The sequence below is a fragment of the Balaenoptera ricei genome, chromosome 1 (genome assembly GCF_028023285.1).
Source record: "Balaenoptera ricei isolate mBalRic1 chromosome 1, mBalRic1.hap2, whole genome shotgun sequence".
NCBI lineage: Eukaryota > Metazoa > Chordata > Mammalia > Artiodactyla > Balaenopteridae > Balaenoptera > Balaenoptera ricei.
In genome coordinates, this window is record NC_082639.1 from 146003181 (window position 1) to 146022776 (window position 19596).

At 48.1% G+C, this 19596-nt stretch overlaps 2 protein-coding genes across 8 annotated transcripts in view; one reads left to right on the forward strand and one right to left on the reverse strand.

Annotated features, from left to right (window-relative positions):
* Positions 1 to 1704, forward strand: part of SMG7 (SMG7 nonsense mediated mRNA decay factor) — a 73191-nt gene extending 71487 nt beyond the window's left edge. For all 7 annotated transcript variants that reach the window (XM_059937630.1, XM_059937668.1, XM_059937643.1 and 4 more), the window contains one exon: positions 456 to 1704. In XM_059937630.1, coding sequence (XP_059793613.1) covers positions 456 to 569 — 114 coding nt within the window. In that variant the 3' untranslated portion in view covers positions 570 to 1704. The remainder of the gene's footprint in view (positions 1 to 455) is intronic.
* Positions 1705 to 3966: 2262 nt separating this feature from the next.
* Positions 3967 to 19596, reverse strand: part of NCF2 (neutrophil cytosolic factor 2) — a 28210-nt gene continuing 12580 nt past the window's right edge. Inside the window, exons 4-15 of the mRNA XM_059904045.1 lie at positions 18665 to 18799; positions 17662 to 17769; positions 17310 to 17369; positions 15824 to 15867; positions 14167 to 14308; positions 13900 to 13968; positions 12830 to 12905; positions 11035 to 11060; positions 10533 to 10684; positions 10294 to 10405; positions 6780 to 6957; positions 3967 to 4458 (exon numbers count right to left, since the gene is read on the reverse strand). Coding sequence (XP_059760028.1) covers positions 4346 to 4458; positions 6780 to 6957; positions 10294 to 10405; positions 10533 to 10684; positions 11035 to 11060; positions 12830 to 12905; positions 13900 to 13968; positions 14167 to 14308; positions 15824 to 15867; positions 17310 to 17369; positions 17662 to 17769; positions 18665 to 18799 — 1215 coding nt within the window. The 3' untranslated portion in view covers positions 3967 to 4345. The remainder of the gene's footprint in view (positions 4459 to 6779; positions 6958 to 10293; positions 10406 to 10532; positions 10685 to 11034; positions 11061 to 12829; positions 12906 to 13899; positions 13969 to 14166; positions 14309 to 15823; positions 15868 to 17309; positions 17370 to 17661; positions 17770 to 18664; positions 18800 to 19596) is intronic.

Genomic DNA, 19596 nt, shown 5'->3' on the forward strand with positions numbered 1-19596 from the left:
AATTTGTGAATTCACTAGCGATAAAGCAGTATCCTCAGGGGGACAGACATGAAGGTTTTAGTTGGATTCTAAGATTAAGAAAATTCGGACTCACCTTGGAATATTTTATTTAAGCCTTTTCTGAACAAGTCAGAGAAGGGCATCTAATTTCAGAAATGTTTTGTTTGCCTGAAACCTTTCTGGTAAATGCTCTGGTCTCACATGGAGCTGAGTTTTAGCAAAAAGACTTTATATAAAACATACTTTCACCTTTTCTGGTTTAAAATGATCTTAATGGGAACTAACCTGTCTTGAAGACCTGGTCTTAAAACAACTTTTTCTAATAGCGGGGTTTTTTTAGGGTTTGGGAATCTTGGGGCATATATGCCTTTATGTTTGGCTGGGATTGAAAAACAAATCCCTTAAAGACAACCAGGCATTTGACCTCTGCTGACAAGCTCTGGGCTGTTTTTCAGTCTATTTGGTCCAGTTCCATGATGCATCCTGGACCTTCCGCTTTGGAGCAGCTGTTAATGCAGCAGAAGCAGAAACAGCAGCGGGGACAAGGCACCATGAACCCTCCACACTGAGGCCAGAGTGGCAACCCTGGGAACGAAGGCTCCATACACCATGGCATGTTGGGTTTGCGGGACTGGCCCACGCAGTCCCCTGCAGGTGGCAGCCCTCTTTTCTGTTTCTCGCTGTTGAGAGGGTGTAAGTGTTCCACCAGCCCACTGAGTGTGCACGAAATGTCTGCAGTGCAGCAAAAGAAAAAACCATCAGGAACTCTCCGTCCCCCCGGGGCCTTCCGGAGGGAGAGAGGAACTGCTGTTTGTCTCACTCAGTTACCTGATATCACCGCCTTTCACCTTCTCCATCGTGCATGTCCCCAGCCACATGGGAAGTGAAAGCTGAGAAGGGAAGGCAGATGGGAGAAGCCAATGGGAACGTCTCAGTCCTTTTTTTTCCTCTTTGGGGAGTAAAATAGGAATCCATTAATGATTGCTTTGCTGACTGAGAATGTAGTTGAAATTATTCCTGAACATCTTTTGTCATTGTTACTCCTCTCAGTAGTAAGATATCACACTGAATTCTTCCGCACACGGATGTGCTTCTTCTAGTCAGTGTGTAGCAAAGCAAGCCCCGTGCACTGCTCCTGTGAGAGGTTGGTGGTGACAGGATGGGGAAACTGACCTCTTCAGCCAGTGGAAATGTTCCATAAGGGAGAGGACAAGGCCTCAACTTTCACTCCGAAGGTTCTGGTGGGCCCTCCTCTGGCCTGGAGACTCCAGCAGGAAATGCCCTTCACTCTGTAGGTGCTTGAGCCCCAGTCGAGGATGCAGCGCGGGTGGTGGTGCTGGGCTGGACTAGCAGACAAGCTGCTGTAGGGTTTTAAATGAACGTTTTTGATTCCTGTACATTGTACGGTAGCAAAGCAGGCAGTCCCACAGAAGGCAGGCTGGTCCGTTCGTGGCCTGACGCATTTGAATAGGCAGAAGCTTTCAGTGTGGTTATTTTTTGTTTGGTTGGTTTTTGTGCCCCCATCCTACTTACCACCCACCTCCTCCTGTCCCTACCTCCACCCCTTTTCTACCCTGTGCTGTGTGCTAGTAATCGTTATTATTCCTAACATGCACAACATCTCGCCAAGAAGCAACAGCATGGGGTCCAGCAGCTGGGGCCCAAAAGACAGTCTGAAGAAGAAGGAAGCAGCAGCAGCGGCGTCTGCATAGCCCACCGAGGGGCCAGGCCCCTGCCCGGCTGCAGTCTCCCAGCCTCCACTTTCAGAGTGAAATTCAAGGCAACACAGACACGTGTGCATCATGCAGAGAAGAAAACACAAGGAAGTCCATTCTGGAAAAGGTGGAAGAAAGGAAAATAAACTTTTATTTGATATTTATTAGAAGGAAAGAGGACTGAAAATTTTCTTGTGTAGAAACAGAAGGACAGCATTTCTGATAGTCATTTCCTGGAAAAGTAATATTTTAAGGGGAAATTATGGAAACAATCTAAATGTCCAATTGCTGTGCTAGTGGTAGGGTTTATTTTCTGGGAGAGCTCTCCTTTGCGTGTGTGTGTGTGAGTGTGAGTGTGTGCGCACACATGCCCGTCTGCTCCCCCAGAGGGGAGGGGTGATGCGTGTGAGTGTGTGGAGCTAGCGTGGGACTTCAGAGCTGGAAAACAGCTGCAGAGCAAAGCACATCCAGGAGCCCCGGTCGTCACTGGAGTCTGGGCAACCCCAGCAATGAAAAGGGGTGAGATTCATGCTCATTGCTCTTCCGAGAGAGTGGTTGGAGTCCTGTATGCTTACATTATTGCTCTTTTAGTTTGACGTGGTGTTTGGGTTTTGTTTTGTTTTGTTTTATTTTTTTGAAAGGTCCCAAAGGGTGAAGTCCCCCCACCCAATGGCAATATGAAACCCTTTGTGCTTCTCTCCAGCCCCTTCCCCGTGTCCACCTTTCTCCCTTTCCCTCCGTCCCAAGCCTCCTTCCCTGCTGCCTTTACCCACTTTGTGTGTTTGAGCTCTGCATTCAGGCAGCTGCAACATTCCAGTGTTTGAACTGTCACCGATTCTTGCACCCTTGACAAGCTAACCAGGTTCACCGTCTCAGTCCCACGTAGTGCCCACGTCCCATCTACAGCCCCATTTCTGCATGAGAATTTGGTGTTTGGAATGTTTTCTGACTCTTGGGGCGGGGTTCCTCGCCTTATCATCCTCAGTGTGGAGTAATGAGGAGGGAGAGGAGAATCTTCATCAGAAACTGGTTTTGTGTAGTAAACTTTCTTTTGTGTTTATTTTTTTGTTTTTGTTTTTTGTTTTGGTCTGTCTGTGCAAGACCTGCAGCTGCTGAAATCAGCTTTGCCTTTAATTAAACCATGTTCTCTCCAACCAGATCTGTGTATAGATTGTTTCTTTTTTATCCTAAAAGAAAATCCAACTTAAAAAACAAAAATTTAAACTACTTACAAGTCATCTAGGGGAAAGCAAAGAAGGTCAAAAACCAGATATGCTTCAGGGTTATTTTTGCTTTTAGTAATGTTCCTAACCAATGTGCAGGATTATGGAAAGGGATGGGTAGAAAGAAACTGTCAATTCTTTTAACAGCTCAGCGTTTTTATTCTTACTGTCACCCTTAATAAAGCAGCTCAGAGATAGTTTATCCTTTTGGCCCAGTAAACTCACAAGTGTGATGAGCAGCAACAGTAATTGGTGTTCTTTGCTTTGGGGTTGTATTTCTTCAAGTTGTGTCCCATATTTCCAGGGGTAGCCTGCCGGGCCTTTGCCACGTGCCAGAAGCCAGCACCACAGCTCACCAGTGTGTGTGTGCATACCCAGCAGCTGCCCTTTCACCGTGATGTTGATTCAGTCTACACTTCATTTCCCAACCGCTTCTCACACGCACCTACACACTTGAAAAATTGTTAACAGAGCCACGTGTACTCTACAAAAGGAAGTGGGGGGATTAAGGCCAGGTCTTTAGTATTTATGGAAAACTCTCACCCAAGTTAACCCTGAAAAACTGGGCCATTTGGTTAAATGATAACCAGCATAAAGCGATAGCATTCTATCCTGTATATTACTAGAATACTTATGATAAAATGTTACCTAGTAGGGTAGTACTAACCAACTGGCTTCCTGAACACAGCTGCTTTTCATTTCTTATTTATTAGTGGCATACATTCATTATTGAACTCTTAACAAATGTTCCTCCCTGAGAACACATGAAGGGATGTAGTTCTAGTATTTTAATTTCCTGTGGAATTAAAAGCTGTATTTCAGGGGTACATAACTCAGTCTAGGTTCTGTTTAAGCAACAAGACTGTTAACCCCCCAAAATGTTAATTGTGTGTGTGTGTGTGTGTGTGTATGTGTGCACACGCCATCTGAATTACCTGTAAAGTTACCTGAGGCCCTAGGAGTCTGTGATAGTAATGGTGCAGGAATGGGGGTAATTACACTTAGGTCTTGGGCCTGCACTCTGGGTATCTTGTTTTTGTAAGTTTTTTATTGAGGCATCACATACACAGAGAGGTGTACCGATAGTAAGTGTACAACTCGGTGAATTTTCACGAACTGAACATATCTGGGTAGCCAGCACTCAGAGCAAGAAACAGATTATCAGCACCCTAGAAGACCCCCTCATGCCCTTCCAGATTCTTCCAACCACCACCCCCTCCCTACCTCCAAGGTAATCATCATCTTAAGTTCCACATCATTGTCTAATAGGTTAAATTTTAACAGGGAAAAGTAGATGAATTAATACTTCCAAACAGCGATGTCTCTGTACAGTGTCCTGCAGAGGCGTGCTAAATCTTGCAAATGATAGTACCTCCTTTTCTTCAACTTTGTAGTTTGTGAAACATCCTAGACTCCTCTAGGAGTGCTTTCCAAGTCTGTAGTTGCACGTTCTTCAACAAAAACTTTGGGGAAAATGCCAACTTTCCCTTTGCACTCCCCCTCCAGCCATTCTTCATTCACTGATAAAAGGAAAAATATACTTCAGTTTCTAAAATGAGTACAGGAGAATTACCTCATCTGAATATTGCACACAGATCTTTTGTCAGTCCTTCTTCACGCCCCAGTTGTGCTAACAGGGAAAAGTCTGCTTTGGAAAGTGATTGGAGGTAAGAGCAAACATAGGACTTAGCCATTTCATTATTCGTTTCTGTCTTAGACATGATAATGGAGGAGTAAAATGCAGAAGAATGAATTAGATTTTTCAAAATGTTACCAAAGAAAGAAAGTGAAAGAAATTGAACAATGAATCTTTAGATACGATTTTTTTTTTTCTTTTTTAACAAAGAGTTTTAGCTTTCTTGGGAATCTTTGTTTTGATTACAGGAAAGGGACATGCCATTGGTTAAATATGTTAATAATGAATGTTCACTGGTGAATGATCAAAGAATTGAGAGTTGGAGCTAGTGATGGGTTCAGTCCATGTTCGTAAAATATAAGAATTTTCATAGCACCTATTTTGAGACTTTAATAAAGTGCAGGCACAGACTTCATAACTCAGTTGTAGATAATATCCCCGGTTTACTAAGGAAAAGGAGACCCGGAGAGATTAATAGCTTGTTCAGGGTCATTCTGCCAATAAATATCAGACACCTTAGGTAATGTATGACCTACTCCAGAGCCCATCTACCAGACCATAGAACCAGTTCAGAAGTTCATCTTTGGATGTAAGACATCTGCATCAGATGTTACAGCAGCACTGGTGCTTGGATCCTGTCCCCAGAAACTCTTGCTTTAATTAGTTTGGAGTGTGGCCGGGCATCAGAGATTTTTCTAAAGTTCACTCAAGGTAATTCTAATTGCAAACTGTTGTCTTGATTCTTCCTCCTATAATGTGAGTCATGGATCAGCATTTGTTTGTCTTGGATGCTGGGAGCATACGAGAAATGCAAAATCTCAGGTCCTACCCCAAACCTGAGTTGGAATCCATTTTAACAAGCTCCCCAGGTGATTCACATTATAAATTTGAGAAACTTTTGGAATGAAACTCTCTCATAACTGTTGAATACAGTTGAACTCGCCCCTCAGCCCCACACGATGTTTATGCTGAATTCTGTTTTCTCTGTAAGTGTTATAATAAAGTTTCAAAATATTACATGGATACTTTCTGAATTAGACCGACTTAGACTTTTATAGATATCCCAGTAAAGAGTGCACCACCTTCTCTGCATACCTACCCAGAAGGTTTTTCAGAGCATTCACTTGTCTTTTTCTTATCCCCAACCCCGAAAAAACACTTCTGGACAATTTAGCTGATTGGTTGATAGTGACACTTAAAAAAATGGTGTGGGGAGTTAAATCCAACTCTTAAAACTGAGTTTCCATTCTCCCTTTCAGAAGATAGGCACTGCTTGTGCATCCTGTTTCTGTTTTTCATTACTCTCATTTTGAGTTAGTCGCCACAGTCTCGTACACTCACTCTTTACCCCATTAACTTTAAAATCCCCTGCTCTCATTTCTTAACCTGTTGGACTTTCTGTTATAACTGATAATAGTGTTCGGTTTCACTACTTCGCGTTACTAATGCACAAGATTTCAGCCATGTGAATGAAGCTTTTGATGTGACTCTTACTTGTTACCAGGTAGAGAAATAAGACTGTGTCAAACCATGAGTTAGAGCGGCGCTCCTCTGTATGGTCAGTAGACCAGCATCACCTAGAAGCTTGTTAAAAATGCAAATCAGTGAGCCCCACCCCAGACCCGAATCAGAATCTCTGGAGCTGGGCCAAGGAATTTTATTTAACAAACTGCAAAGGATGCATGAGCATACTTAAGTTTGAGAAGAACTAAATTAGAACCCTCCACTTATTTCAGTGTTTAATGTGTTTGATTTGTAACATCCAGGAAAGTCGCCAGAGAGAGCAATTCTGAATAGTTGCTTCTTAAGGCAAAATTTATCCCCTTCTTCCTTCATCTTCGAAAAGTACATCAATTCAAAGAACTGTAGTTTGCAGAAGATCAATATCATGTGGTTCGGCGCAAAGGCAAAATTATTCTAGCCACCTTCCAATTCATTAGTTCTGGTATGCGAATCCATGGCTTCCAAAACAATCTTTAATAATCAAAATGTGATTTAAGTCTGCCATTTGTTGCTTCCCTGCCCAGGAGAGAGCATCAGATGGAAAGGTCAGTGCTCAGTTTTGCTCCCTCCGGCTGAAAGCTAGGCAGGATATTGAAACCATTGGCTAAAGTTTGTAGCTTATTGATGTTTTCTTCTCTCTGCTCTTGAACTTATTCCTGCTAACGTGTGAATTAGCTACTCTAATCCAGGAGTAGCACTTACCCATTGATATCACCAGGATTACATCCCCTTCCAGAAACTCCAGGTCTTCTGGCTGGGTAGCCTCGTAGCTGAAGAGTGCTACCACTTGGCTCCCTTCCTTAAGCTGAGCTTCTGTTGTCTGGTTATTAGCATCAGATTTTTTGGTTTCTTCCGTTTCATCTGGAAAGCCCTGGTCACCCTGAAATAATAAAAGGCCTGTTCGTTTTCCTAACTTCCTGTGGCGAACATTGAGCATCACTAAAGTCAGCATCAGTCAGCAAAGTGTCAGTGTAGCACCTGGGTTATAAACTCAGACAGGCAAGTTTGTGATCAGTACCTAGCACAGACCTGGCATGTACTTTATGAACACCGGATGCTTGGATAAATGAAACCAAAAGGTCTGCAGGACTGTAGAGAGTCTTAAAATCTTACTGAAACCTTACAGTAATCCTGAAAAAGGTAGAATAGGTACTATTGTTACTTCTTTTCAGATGGAGAAACAGAGGTTGAGTCACAAGTAAGTGCCAGAACCCAAAGTCAGACCTGGGTTTCTAACTCCCAAATCCAACACCCTTTCCCCAGTACCCACAACACTGGGCACCTTGTTATAGAAATGCAAATTTTCTGCGCCATCCCAAATCTATTAATCAGAAACTCCCTGCAGGAGTTAACAATTGTTACAGAAATTAACAATGATTTAAAACAAAAAAAAAACCCAGGGCTTCCCTGGTGGCGCAGTGGTTGAGAGTCTGCCTGCCAATGCAGGGGACACGGGTTCGAGCCCTGGTCTGGGAAGATCCCACATGCCGCGAAGTGACTAGTCCCCGTGAGCCACAACTACTGAGCCTGCGTGTCTGGAGTTTGCGCTCCACAGCAAGAGAGGCCGCGACAGTGAGAGGCCCGCGCACCGCGATGAAGAGTGGCCCCCGCTTGCCACAACTAGAGAAAGCCCTCGCGTAGAAACGAAGACCCAACACAGCCAAAAACAAAATTAATTAATTAATTAATTAATTAATTAATTAAAAAAAGTTATAATGTCCAGGGTAATTGGCGTGTAGGACAAAGTTCTTCAAAAAAAAAAAAAAAAAAAACCCTTTTCAGTGAAGTAATTCACATTTAGAGCAGAACTCCTAAGCAGAATCCTTTAAAGACAGAACTGAAGGGATTAGTCCAAAAACAGACAATTGGAAAACCTAGAGTGACCTTTCAAACTTTCAAGGGACCCCTTGCACTGGCACTTACCCTCAGGGTCCTGGGCCTTTCCTCTCAGCCAGAGGCACCAGCAAGTCTCAGCTCCAATGTCTCTACTTCCTGAAGGCAATTTTCTGAACTCTTAGATAACCACAAGGTTACTTTGTGGGGTTTACTACAGGGCCTTCCTCCAGGCCCATCCTCTTTAATTCTTCCCCTCCAATTCATTTTTTTTTTTACCATCGAACATTTGCTTTTGAGTGAGAACCTACCAAAGAGACCCTTCCTTAACTGAGCAGAAGCCCCTGCCCAGCTGTAGGGATGAGGGTTTGGAGGAGGGACTCTGCCTTCCACTGTGGGCCCAAGGCCTGCATGGTCTGGAATAGCTTTCCCACTCTGGTCATTTCCATGGTCTCAAAATCTACTTGCAGGTGAAAACTAGCAACTGACCAAGGATTCACTTAGGAACTATTTAATTTTATACCCCCTAGACTGATACAACTGCAGATGCCACAGTCGACAAATGCTGAAGCAGGAGACACAGGTGAGTAGGGGGAGAACTGAAGTGTCACTGGGACCCTACTCAACAACAGCTTTGGACAGTGGAGACTGCAGACTCATGCACTCTGGTCGGGACACCCCAGCCTCCAGACTGCGGATGGGGAGCTGAGTGCTCAGAGGAAGCCCACCGGCCAGCCTAGCTGAGCTCCCTGCCTTGCTCATGCGCCCCTTGAGTCATCGATCCAAAGCAAGGCCTCACTATTTTCTCCCTGCTCACAGCATCACCCTGGCACAGCAGTGTACAAGGCCTTCCCTGATCTGGCCCTGTGGCCTTTCCCACCTTGTCTCCAGCCACTGTCCCGGCTGCATCCAGTAACACTGAGCCCCCTTTCCCATTATGCTGCTTCTTGTGGTCTTCCCTCTGTTCTCTCCATCTATGTAATACATCCATCCTAACCGCCTCCACCTTGCTAATTTCTATGTACCTTTTTCAGGATAAGCTTCAAGACAATTTCAGCATCATTTTCTCTAGGAAGGCTACTGACTTGTCCCACTTCCCTCCAGCCTTTTTGGGTGAGATGCCCTCCTGAGTGCTTATATAACACGGTAAGGCATTTGTGCATCTCCATCAGTTTACTTAACACATGCTTTGTAGTCATCTGTTTGCCCTTGTCTTCCCCCCAAGAAGGGCCTGTGTCTTAACTAGTTTTTATATCTCTAGTGCCTATCTAGGAGAGCAGTAAGAGCCCAGCAAATGTTGGTTGAAGAATTAATGTCACTTGACAAACGCTGGAAACAACCCAAAAGTACACCAGCAGGTGAATGAATAAGCAAATTGTGGTATCCATACAGTGGAATACCATTTAGCATTCAAAAGGAATGGACTACTAAAACACAAAAGAATACATCAGTGTATACTGTATGATCCACTAATGTGAAATCACATAAAAGGCAAACAAGTATGTTGACAGAAAGCAGAGGGATGGTTTCCAAGGACCATTGTTGGGGGAGAGAATTAACATCTACAACGAAAAGAAATGGCAACTTTTCCTTGAGAGATTAAGGGACAAAGTCCAAGAGTAATAACTTGTAGCTACTACTTCTAGCCTCGAACTTTGCTCCTGACTCCTGACTTTATTCTTACTGGAAAGTCAGTTAACTCTTTTCTAGACCTCAGATCCTATAGCTAACCTGCCCTTCTACTGTTAGTATCGTGAGGTGTTCAAGAGTACAGGCAGGCTCTGTGTAATCTTGGTCAGGTTAACCTCCCTTTGCCTTGTTACCTAAATTACAAAATAGGATAACAATACCTGCCTCATAGAGTTATGGGGATTGTGAGAATTAATACACAGACTGCACGGTATCTGGCACATGGGAAGTTCTCAATAGATGCTTGCTGTTAGTAGGAGGTTTTTATCCAAGGCATCTCTTTGTGAAATAAATGCTCACTACTTTCTTTCACTCCCAAGTGTTCTTCCCCGTGGAAACTTAAGGTGAAGAATGGCTGTGAGCTCAGCCTCAAGCTATGACTTCATTCCAACCTTGCTTGATAGTGATGGGTCTAAACATTGAAACAATTAGGTGTGGCAGCAGATGGAAGGGACTAGAAGCTTTCTTTGGGCGCCTGGGCCTGCTCCTCTCTTGTGGGAAACCCTCTCCTGGCTGCAACCCAGGTGAGGATGCAATGGAACGGAGGCAGAGCTGAGGTTCGTTACCCACCGTAGCCCTAACACCAAGCCTAGTGCCAGGCACACAGGAGGTGCTGGGTAAATGCTGAACTGCTGTTGAGGAAGTGGCCCATTAGAAACGTGGCCTTAGATGCCCTTGGGCTCACCGCACTCACCACTGTGTTCTGACACCACACAGTCAGGCAGTAGTTTTTCGCTTGGGCCCAGGCATCCTTCATGCTGTCTTCTGAAAGGACCACCAGCTCACTGCTGTCCCGAGGCCGATAGCTGGGTAGAGATCATGAGGAAGAGTCAAGTCAGAGAGCATCAGTGCGGAACCATCCTCCTCCCCCGCCCACCGGGCCAGCAGCAGGATCCCAGGTGTGCCCCTAACTGCTCCCTGCGTGGAGCTCACCTCAGCTCAGTGTGTTCCGGTAGGAGCTCCAGCTTCTTAGCCACCAAGCCCCGGACCTGGCTGTAGGGGAGCCCGGGCTGAATTTCCATGACCACCGTGTACTTGTAGTGCACCTTGAGTGTGTAGGACGTGGGGACGCTGAGCTTCACTTCCTGTGGGGAGAGCAAGCAAAGGGAACTCAGGGGCGTCTGAGGCTTCCTCTGAGAAACACGCCAGACCACAGGGAGCACCCCGTGGCAGGGAGAGGCCAGGAAGTACCAAGAATTCCTGCTGGCTTAGATCTGGCCCACCGGCCATGGGCCGGTAGGCAGCGTGTGCATGGAGGAGGGAGGGATTGTCGAGGGGTCCCTGGTCCCTGTATGTGTGGTAGCATCTGGTCTACCCTTCCTCTGGGTCTCTTTCTGTAATCCAGGGAGACACACCCGTGGACACGCTTAAGTGGGCAGCCCAAGCTCTTCCTTCCTCTACCACTTGAAATAGTACAAGGAAAAAAAAATGTTACCTTGGGCTCTTTTTTTTCTTTCTGGCCTAAATGAAGAAGGTAAGGAATAAAACAAAGGAAAATAATGAATGAACACTCTTGGCCAGCCCCTGCCATATACAAGAGGAAACCTCTTAGAACAGGGCACCCAACTTCATACCCTTTAACCTCTGGGATGATTACTAATCGTAATAAACTGCAGGGTAAATCACTGGGGCAATGCGAAGGGCGAAGCCATGAACACACAGATGAACCAAGTCTCTGATTTAGGGACGATATAGGTAATTATCAAAGGACCATCACATTCTCACCAACCCATGGGGTTAGGGAGGGATCCCCAAAGTCAGTTAACAGCAGTGCTGCTGGTGTAGTGGTACCATTCAAGATTCCCAAAGGTCAGTTAAAGCAGTGGGCTCCGTAGAAATGAAAATCAGAGAGTGTAAGATGAGCCAGGGGCCACTAGAAGAAATATTAGAACCACTTATTATCATTTTGTCCTTTATTTTTGTGTATGTTTTCTAATGTGCAAAATATATTAATATAGCAGTATGTTTATAATTTATATAAGAGAAGGTAAAGGTATTATAAAGATATCCACCATGGTGGGGAGGGGTGCATGATCAAAAAAGACCACAGATCTAAAACCCAGCTGATCACTGGAATCACTTGGGAAGTTTTTTCTAGAAATACAGGTTCCTAAGCCTGATTCCAGTCCTAAAAAACCAGAATCAAAGGCCTAAGAATCCAAATTCTTAAAATCTTCCTAGGTTAATATGTTTGCTGGACCCCCTAGACAGAAAACACCAAAAAAAAAAAAAAAAAAAAAAAAGCTATCAAGGACATTTTGGGGGGCAGTAGGAGAAATTTGAATATGAAATATACAATTTATATTATATAATTAAGAAATAATATTAACATTACCCTAGATATAACAATTATATTGTGCTTATGCAGAAGAATGTCCTTGTTCTTAGGAGACAGACGCTGAAGTGTAGGGTGAAGTGTCACGAGTCTGTAACTTACTTTCAAGTGGCTCAGCCACTAGAAAAGAATCTTCCATTAGAGAGAGGAGCAGGGCAAGTATATGGTCCAAAATGTCAACAATTACTGAATTTAGGTGAAAGGTATTCTGGTGTTTATTGTACTATACTTTCAACTTTTCGGTAGGCTTGATATTTTCAAAATAAAAATAGGGGTGGGGAGCATCCCAAGTGATTCTAATGATCAGGTGGGCATGACAATCACTGATCTAGGATCTGAACATGCCACCTATTCAGTGCATCTCTGCCAAGCACTTACTCAGAATCTGCTTAATCTGTATTAGTGACAAAAAGCCCCTGACTTCCCAGGGCAGCCGTCTCCACACATCAGGAGAGTCTCCCTTTCACATTTGCCCCGTGGTTCTTTGTCCAGCCCTCAGGGCTCTGCAGAGCAGTTTCTTTTCCAGATAGAGCTCCTCAGACATTTGAAAAGAGCCACTCCATCCCCCTCTTAAGTAAACATGTGAAGCAATTACTTGAAACTTTCCTCCTGGGGTGAGGTCTCAGTACTTAATGAGTGAGCTGGGATACTCACTGCCCCTTCTCTAGAAAGCAGCTACATTTACCCAAGCCCCATGAGTGTTCTGGAGCAGGCAGGGAGAAAGGACATCTATTTCCTGTGTTTGGGGTGGGTGAGTGGTACAGGAGAGAGGGGCCTCTGGGGCCGTGTGGTCATACACTGAGTGGCATGCTGGGAGGACAAGAAACCACATTTTCCTGGAAGGCTGGGAGAGCAAGTACACCCAGCCCTGGGATGGGGCTCCAGAGACACAAACCTGGTGACAACTGGGGTCTCCCAGGAGCACTGGAATGGGGGGGAGCTGGGATATCAGACTCCAGCGAGGTTTCCTCCTGGAGGGAACAGGAAGAGAGGGTGAGAACTTTCATTCAGACGCAGTTCTTAGGCAGGGGTAGGAGTTGGGGTCAGGGGAGACCCTGCAGACCCCCATGCAAAGGAGCCAGATGCAAACGACTTCCTAAAAGCTGGGGTGGTGGTAACATTCAGGGGAGACTAAGGAAAGTGTTGGTTAAATGGGAGGCAAGGTTGGCCTGGTGAAAACAAATCACAGTAGAAATGAGGATCCTAACCCCCAGGAAAAAGGCCCTTGCTGCCTAATCACCCCGTTGAGCCGTACTGGAAACCCACTGGAGGTGGGGTAGGACCCTGAGTCTTGTCTTAGCTCACACTCTCACTCCGCATCTTGCCCCTGCAAAGGAAGCATTCCACTTCTCATTTGCATGGCAGTTAGAACTTTTCAAGTCATCTGGACATAGTGACTCTGGCCAGGGAGGGCCAAGCCCACAGAGGACAACTGGTTGCATAGTCTAGAGAGAGACAGGGTCCACTGCCATCAGACATCCCCATGGATCCAACAAAGACCACTCCCCAGGCCTGGCAGAAGGGCAGCTCACTGAGACAGGGGCTGAGGGTGGGGTGGCAGCGGTATCAGAAGCAGTGGCTGGCAAGGCCTGCTCTCTAAAGCAGATTTCTAATTTTGAATGGATTTCACCAGCCAACACATTGACTATTCTTCCAGGTGAAGAGGACATTCTGGGAAGACCTAACATTCATATGCTATAGCTTTGGTCAAGTCACCCCTGACCAGGAGGAATCACAGAGCTGGGGGGCCCCAGTAGGTCCTGCTGATGCCTCTACTCGGCACATCTGGGTTTTTTCCTTCATCCCCAGGTTCCGCTCCGGGCAGCTGGTACCAACGCAAGGTGGGCTCGGGACTAGTGCGTCTTCGGCACCTCTTCCACACTGCTCTTCTCCCCTCCGTGGTCTGTCGGTGGGGGGCTTGGGGGGCAAGTGGGGGGAACAGGTCAGACCTTGGCACTACAGTACCTGGGGCTTCTGCTGAGAATGGATCCGCAGTTCAGCTGGTTCAAGGTAGTTGCAGGGAACAAGCCCCTTCTGCAATGCAGCACCACGGAGCCAGAAAGCGGGGAATAAAGATGCGCTCATCAGTGCCCACACCACAGAACAGCCCAGAGACATGGGGAGGGGTGGGGGGACGGTCGAAAGAGGGTAGCAGGCGCTGCTCCTCAAAAAGCTCTGCCATGTGCGGCCAGGACCCCGGGCCCCCAAGCCCACCCCCGGTCCTCTGAATACCTGCCCGTTGAACATGACCGTGGCCCAGTTGTCACTGCCCTTCTTCAAGACGAAGACGATGTTCCCTGGCATGACCTGGAGCTCCTCTGGTGTCTCAGGCACAAACCCAAACAGCACACGGTGGGCTTCCCCTTCCAGAGCCCTGCAGGGGGAGGCAGCGGGGAGAAGAGGGGGTAGACCCAAGATACAAGATCCCATCCACTGTCTAGCCTGGACCGCATCCCATCCCATGGCGCTATGGACCAGCAACTATGGACGTGGAGCCGGCTCACTCCAGGCACCTTCTAACTCCACTTCTAACTGCCCAGGTGACCCTGAGCAGGGAGCTTGCCTGCCTGAGGTCCCAAGGGGACTCGGTAGGAAACTGCATGTGAACGTGCTCCGTAACCATACGTGCAAGTGGCACAAGAGTAAAAGAAATATAACAACGCTCATAACGAGGCCTTGCCATCCCTGCCCTCCCTTCCCTTCTGAGGAGGAAGTTTCCTGGATATGCTTAGCCAGCGCCCAAGCCTGGGTAGAGCCCAATCAGAGGAAGGGCGCAAGGTGAAGGTGAGTGAGAGCCCGCTGGGTGGGTGAGGAAGATGAGTTGGGGAGGGGGGAAGAGCAATCACCTAGAGCCATCATGGGGGTGGGTCAGGCACACGGGGTGGGGGGCGGACAGAGAGCAGGAGAGATGAGCCGTGAGGCATGGGGGACAGTAAAGGGCTTTGAGGTTGCCTAGCTGTGCCTTGTACAATGTCATGTCCCCTTTACCGTTTCCTCAAGGCCTGCTTTGCTCTTGGGGCGTCCCATTTGTGCCACTCCGGAACGTATGACTGAGGCAGGCCCACGCGCCCTCCACTCACTCTGGCCTTGCTTGTTCTCCCTCCCTCCCACTCTGCTCCTTCCTTTCCCTTCAGCCCCTCCTTTTGTTTCCAAACACCGTATTCATTTATATAGGGGATACTGCCCCCACCAGCACATGGAGAGTTTAGGAAAGAGCTAATCCAGCCCCCTGATTTTTATAGTTGCTTTTATATACTTTTTTCACCTTTTGTGACACACTTCCCTATCGGGTGCAGGAGCTAGGCTTGCTTCCTCACTTAGAGATAACTCTTAAGAAAGCTGTAGGTTATGTCATTCTTGGCTTCTCATCTTACAGAAGCATGACTTCTTTTTCTTGAGTCCTTCCTCTTCCTTCTTCAGGAAACGTGTGCCAATAGGCAGTGAAAAACGCCCACACAGGAAAGGACGTGCCGTTCCAGCTTCCCACTCTGCTCGCCTGACTCCAGAAGCCCGGCCTCCCCTCCTCCGAGGGGGCTGCGGCCGCAGAGAGCTCTCCACCCTGAGGTCAGCGCGCGGCCCCCAGCGGCCACCTTCCACGGGCACTGCTGCACTTCAGCAACAACCCCTCACTCTCTGGGCGCACCTTGACCTGGGGACACGGGGCCACCACGCAGCTGTGGCCAGACGCCCACGGTCGACCCCACCACAGCCAGGGCTCTGTCCTCTGCATCACTCCATTCTAGCCCTGAAAGCAGGAGGAGCCGACATGCTGGGCTAAATTCCACAAGATTTGGCCCCTGACCCCAGCTTCACCTTCTTCAGCCCTTTGTTGCCATCAGTTCAGGCTTGGAGTTTGGATAGTCTGCATTTTGGCCTAAATCTAACTTACCTGAAGATCTCTGGGGTCTTGGGCCTGGGTGGAGGCTCAGCTGCCTATTGAACATTCAGGAGAAATGAAGAAGGGCAGGACAGTAAGTGAAGGAGGGGGAGACAGAACAGACGGTTAATGGTAATTTAAGCCTCCTTCCAGACCAGAACATCAAAGACTGCATCTCTGGCTCAATCAGAACACTGTCTAGGGAGAGGACACAGTGTACCCTGACTAAACACTGGAAAATAACGCCTCCCACCAGCTCCCAGGGCCCAGGTTTCACCAGCACAGCAATTCATCTTGAGCCACACCTGGTCTCTGGAGTTCAGCTGTCACAGAGCAACACGGTGTCATGAGGGTGCTTTTGCCCTCGAGCTCCATCCCCTTCCTGGAACAGTTTCCCAAAGCGCTGCTCTATAGTTACTGTCTGCTCTGTCACATGACACTCGTGGGTATTTAAAAATGAACCCAAGGGCCACTGAGCAGGCAAGACTCTCCTTCTGAGGTGTGTTCCCTGTTCTACACTGAGTAGCACGGAGCCCAGTTCTCCGGGCTTCTTCCCCTCTGGGAGTCCTCTGGCTGCCCTGAAGCCCAAGGGAATCCCGCAAGGCCTTCTTCAACGTTATGGTGAAGAAAGAGGTCAAAGAATTTTGCCTCTCTTGCTCTCCTCCTTTGCTTATCTTACCCTCCAGTGCCCAGGTGTCGGTCCCATTTTGAGCCAGCGGTCATCTCCCTGACCCCGGGACGCTGTCACCGCTGCTCTCGGCGTGACCGGGAGTGTGGACACTGGACCGTGGTTGCCACGCTCAGAAACCCCTCCCTCTGCTAGTGTGGACCAACACTCCTGCCCACCATGGTTCTTTTGCAGCAGAGCTGGAATTTTCCTTAGCCGGCCCTACCCTCTTCCCTTCATAAGGGAGCTCTGCCTTCACATTTCTAGACCCACTGTCACATAATCCATCTGGAACTGTGTCTCTGAGCCCAGCTTGAGCAGAAAGATGGTTCACCCTGGGCCCCCCACCTGTGTTCCCGAGGAAATCTCCTGCACGCTGGCAGACAGATGCAGCCAGAAGAGCCAAGGCCTCAGGCCCCGGGCCCCATGGGAGTCCCCTACCAGCTCCTGTGTCCTGTGTCTGAGAAGAGGCATTGTGAAAAAGCCTTCCCTAGCTGTGTTTCAATTTCCTGAGAGAATGGTCAAGACTTCGGGAGAGACGATACACGCAGGAGTTCTCTTAGAACTTAGAGAAGTGAAGCCTGGCATCTGGGGAGAAGCAGGAGTGTTGCTTCCTGAGGACTTGAGATTAAGCCTAAAACTGCCTCATTCCCCCCCCAGTCACGGGACCCGTGACAGAGGATGGTCATGCAGACACCCTCAGAGGCACTGAGAGCTCAGCTGAAGGAGCCCTTAAAACGAGGCAGCTGAGCACAAATATTCTCCCCAGTTGGCTGTTTCACAGAGAGCTCTGGAGACCTCGATCCGTGGAGAAGGACAGGACCGCCTCACCTGTGGCTGCAGAGGGGCAAACCCCGAGAAACTGTCTTGATCCACCACAGATGCCACGACCTGAAATTGAGAAAGGAAGGTGTGAGGGCTCGGTCAGCAATGCTTCCCCATCCCTCTGTGGTTTTCCCCAAGATTCCCTCCTTTCTCACACCCTGGATCTGTTCTCACGGGTACTTGGTTCCAGAAGTGGAGGGCGGCTAAGGATGGGCTTGCTGACCCTCTGGGTTAGAAGTTGCTGCTCTCCCAGGGCAGAACCACAAGGCAGGTGCCCTTTTCCCAAGAGTCCCTCCCCCCTTGCTCCACAGGGCCCATGCCAGAGGGATCTCAGGGGACGCTGAGTGACCTCACTTACCGTGGCCTTGCCTAGGTAATCCTTCTTGACCAGCTGAGCCACTTGCTTTTCATTTGGCTGAAACAGCCTGCCCACAGGGATCACCACTGGCTCATACAGCTTCTGTTTCTAAAACACAGAGAACATCGTCTTTTATTACCTGTGAAATGGGGCTAAGGGTGCTTGTCCTGCCTCCCTCAATGAATGGATGCATGGATCCGTTGAGATAACCTCACAAGAGCACTTCTTCTCAATGTGCAGGGCCGGACTTGTTATTATTTCAGGGTGTCTAAGGTAGGACCGTTTGGGTTCACAATCGCCTTACACCGAGAGGCCATGAGGACATCTGTGGGTGTTGCTTGCCCAACATGCTCTTTTCCTAGGGGAGCTGCCCCTTTCCCACCCTGTGTGGCTCAGGCAGGGCTGTCACTCACGGCCTGGGAGGCAACACAACCACAAAGGTGGCCCGGGACCCAAGCAAGGCCCACGACAGTGCTCTCTTGGGACTGGTGTCCGCAGACGTGGATGGGCATGTACAGGCTGACTTGAGGCCCCTTGTTCCTGGTGTTTAAAAATCTTATTTAAAACCAGCTTCATCCCCAGCTGTGCTCAAACTGTGGATACTTTTCACCATTCGTTCATATAATCAATGCATTTTTGTTGAGAGCTGGCATGCACCTGGCACAGAGCCAGGTTACGAGGACCCAGGGGTGAGCAAGCGGGCACAGCCTCTGCCCTTGTGTGCTGGCCCCAGCCCCCAGCCCCCAGCCTCCCCCCATCCCCGGCTGCCACCAGGCGCCCTCAGAGGGGCATGAGGAGGGCTCTGCCGTCCCATACTCTAGGCCCCAGCTTCTCAGACTTCCAGATTCAAGATCCCACATGGAAACACGCCCCAAGATCAGTGTTACCCAGAGTTCAGAGGAGGTAAAAGCACCACGATTACGACTTCCCGATCCGCACGTGCACTAAAACAAACACAAACCCAAGCAAATCCTCCTGCCACCTGCTTCCCCAGCGCACTCACCCAAACACTTTCCATGGCTTTGTCGATTTTGGAATGTCTCGGCTCAGACTTCATGCTCACAGCCAATGCTAAATGTTCCTCAGCCTTTTTCCATTCCTCCTTCTTGGCGTACATGAAAGCAATATTATATAACACCTAGAAAAGCACAGGCCACAACATAAAACTTGAGGCTGCTCCGAATCTAGGGACCAAGCAGGGAAGAGCTTGCACGTGTGTTCCCGGAATGTTGCCTGGTGACATTTCTCCCTTTCCCAGCTCTCCTGGGAATATCCAAGATACAATCAATCTTGCTCCTGAGTTATATCTAGCACAAGGACGGTGTGAAGAAAACATCATGTAATGCACAAATCCAACATCATGTGCATTCTTTCAATAGCCAGGTAGGTCAGGAGGGGACGAGAATTATTGTGTGGTTTTGGTATTGAGAACAGTGATGTGCTCAAGGCCCCTTGAAGAGTTGGGAATAAAATACAGGCCTGTGGCCTCCCAGACCGGCTTCTGCCACTGAGCCAGCGCTCAAAGACTGGACAGGTGTGGGATGGAGAGAGAGAGGGTTCCAGATGCATCATTCGGCATCAGCACCAAGAGAACCCTGTCCAGAACACAGGAGTAACAAGACTGTGATGTAGTCATACGGGCAGGAGGAAACTCTATGGGCAAAAGTCCACTGGAGGTGGAAAGAGGCTCGATACAAACCCAGGGCAGCACTATACCTGGGGTGGGAGAAAATCAAGATGGCAACTAACAAGTAGGGTTTACTTTACTTCTTTTTAACGACAGCGCAGCAAGTTCTTAGGGGTCCTTGCAGCATGTATGGAGGATGACTGAACAGCCAGGAGCTGCTGCAAGCTTTTCACAGGTGAAAGTGATGGGAGTCACAGCCTGATGCCCCGGGGTGGGGTGTGGGCAGTTCTCCAGGGCCTCAGAGAGGA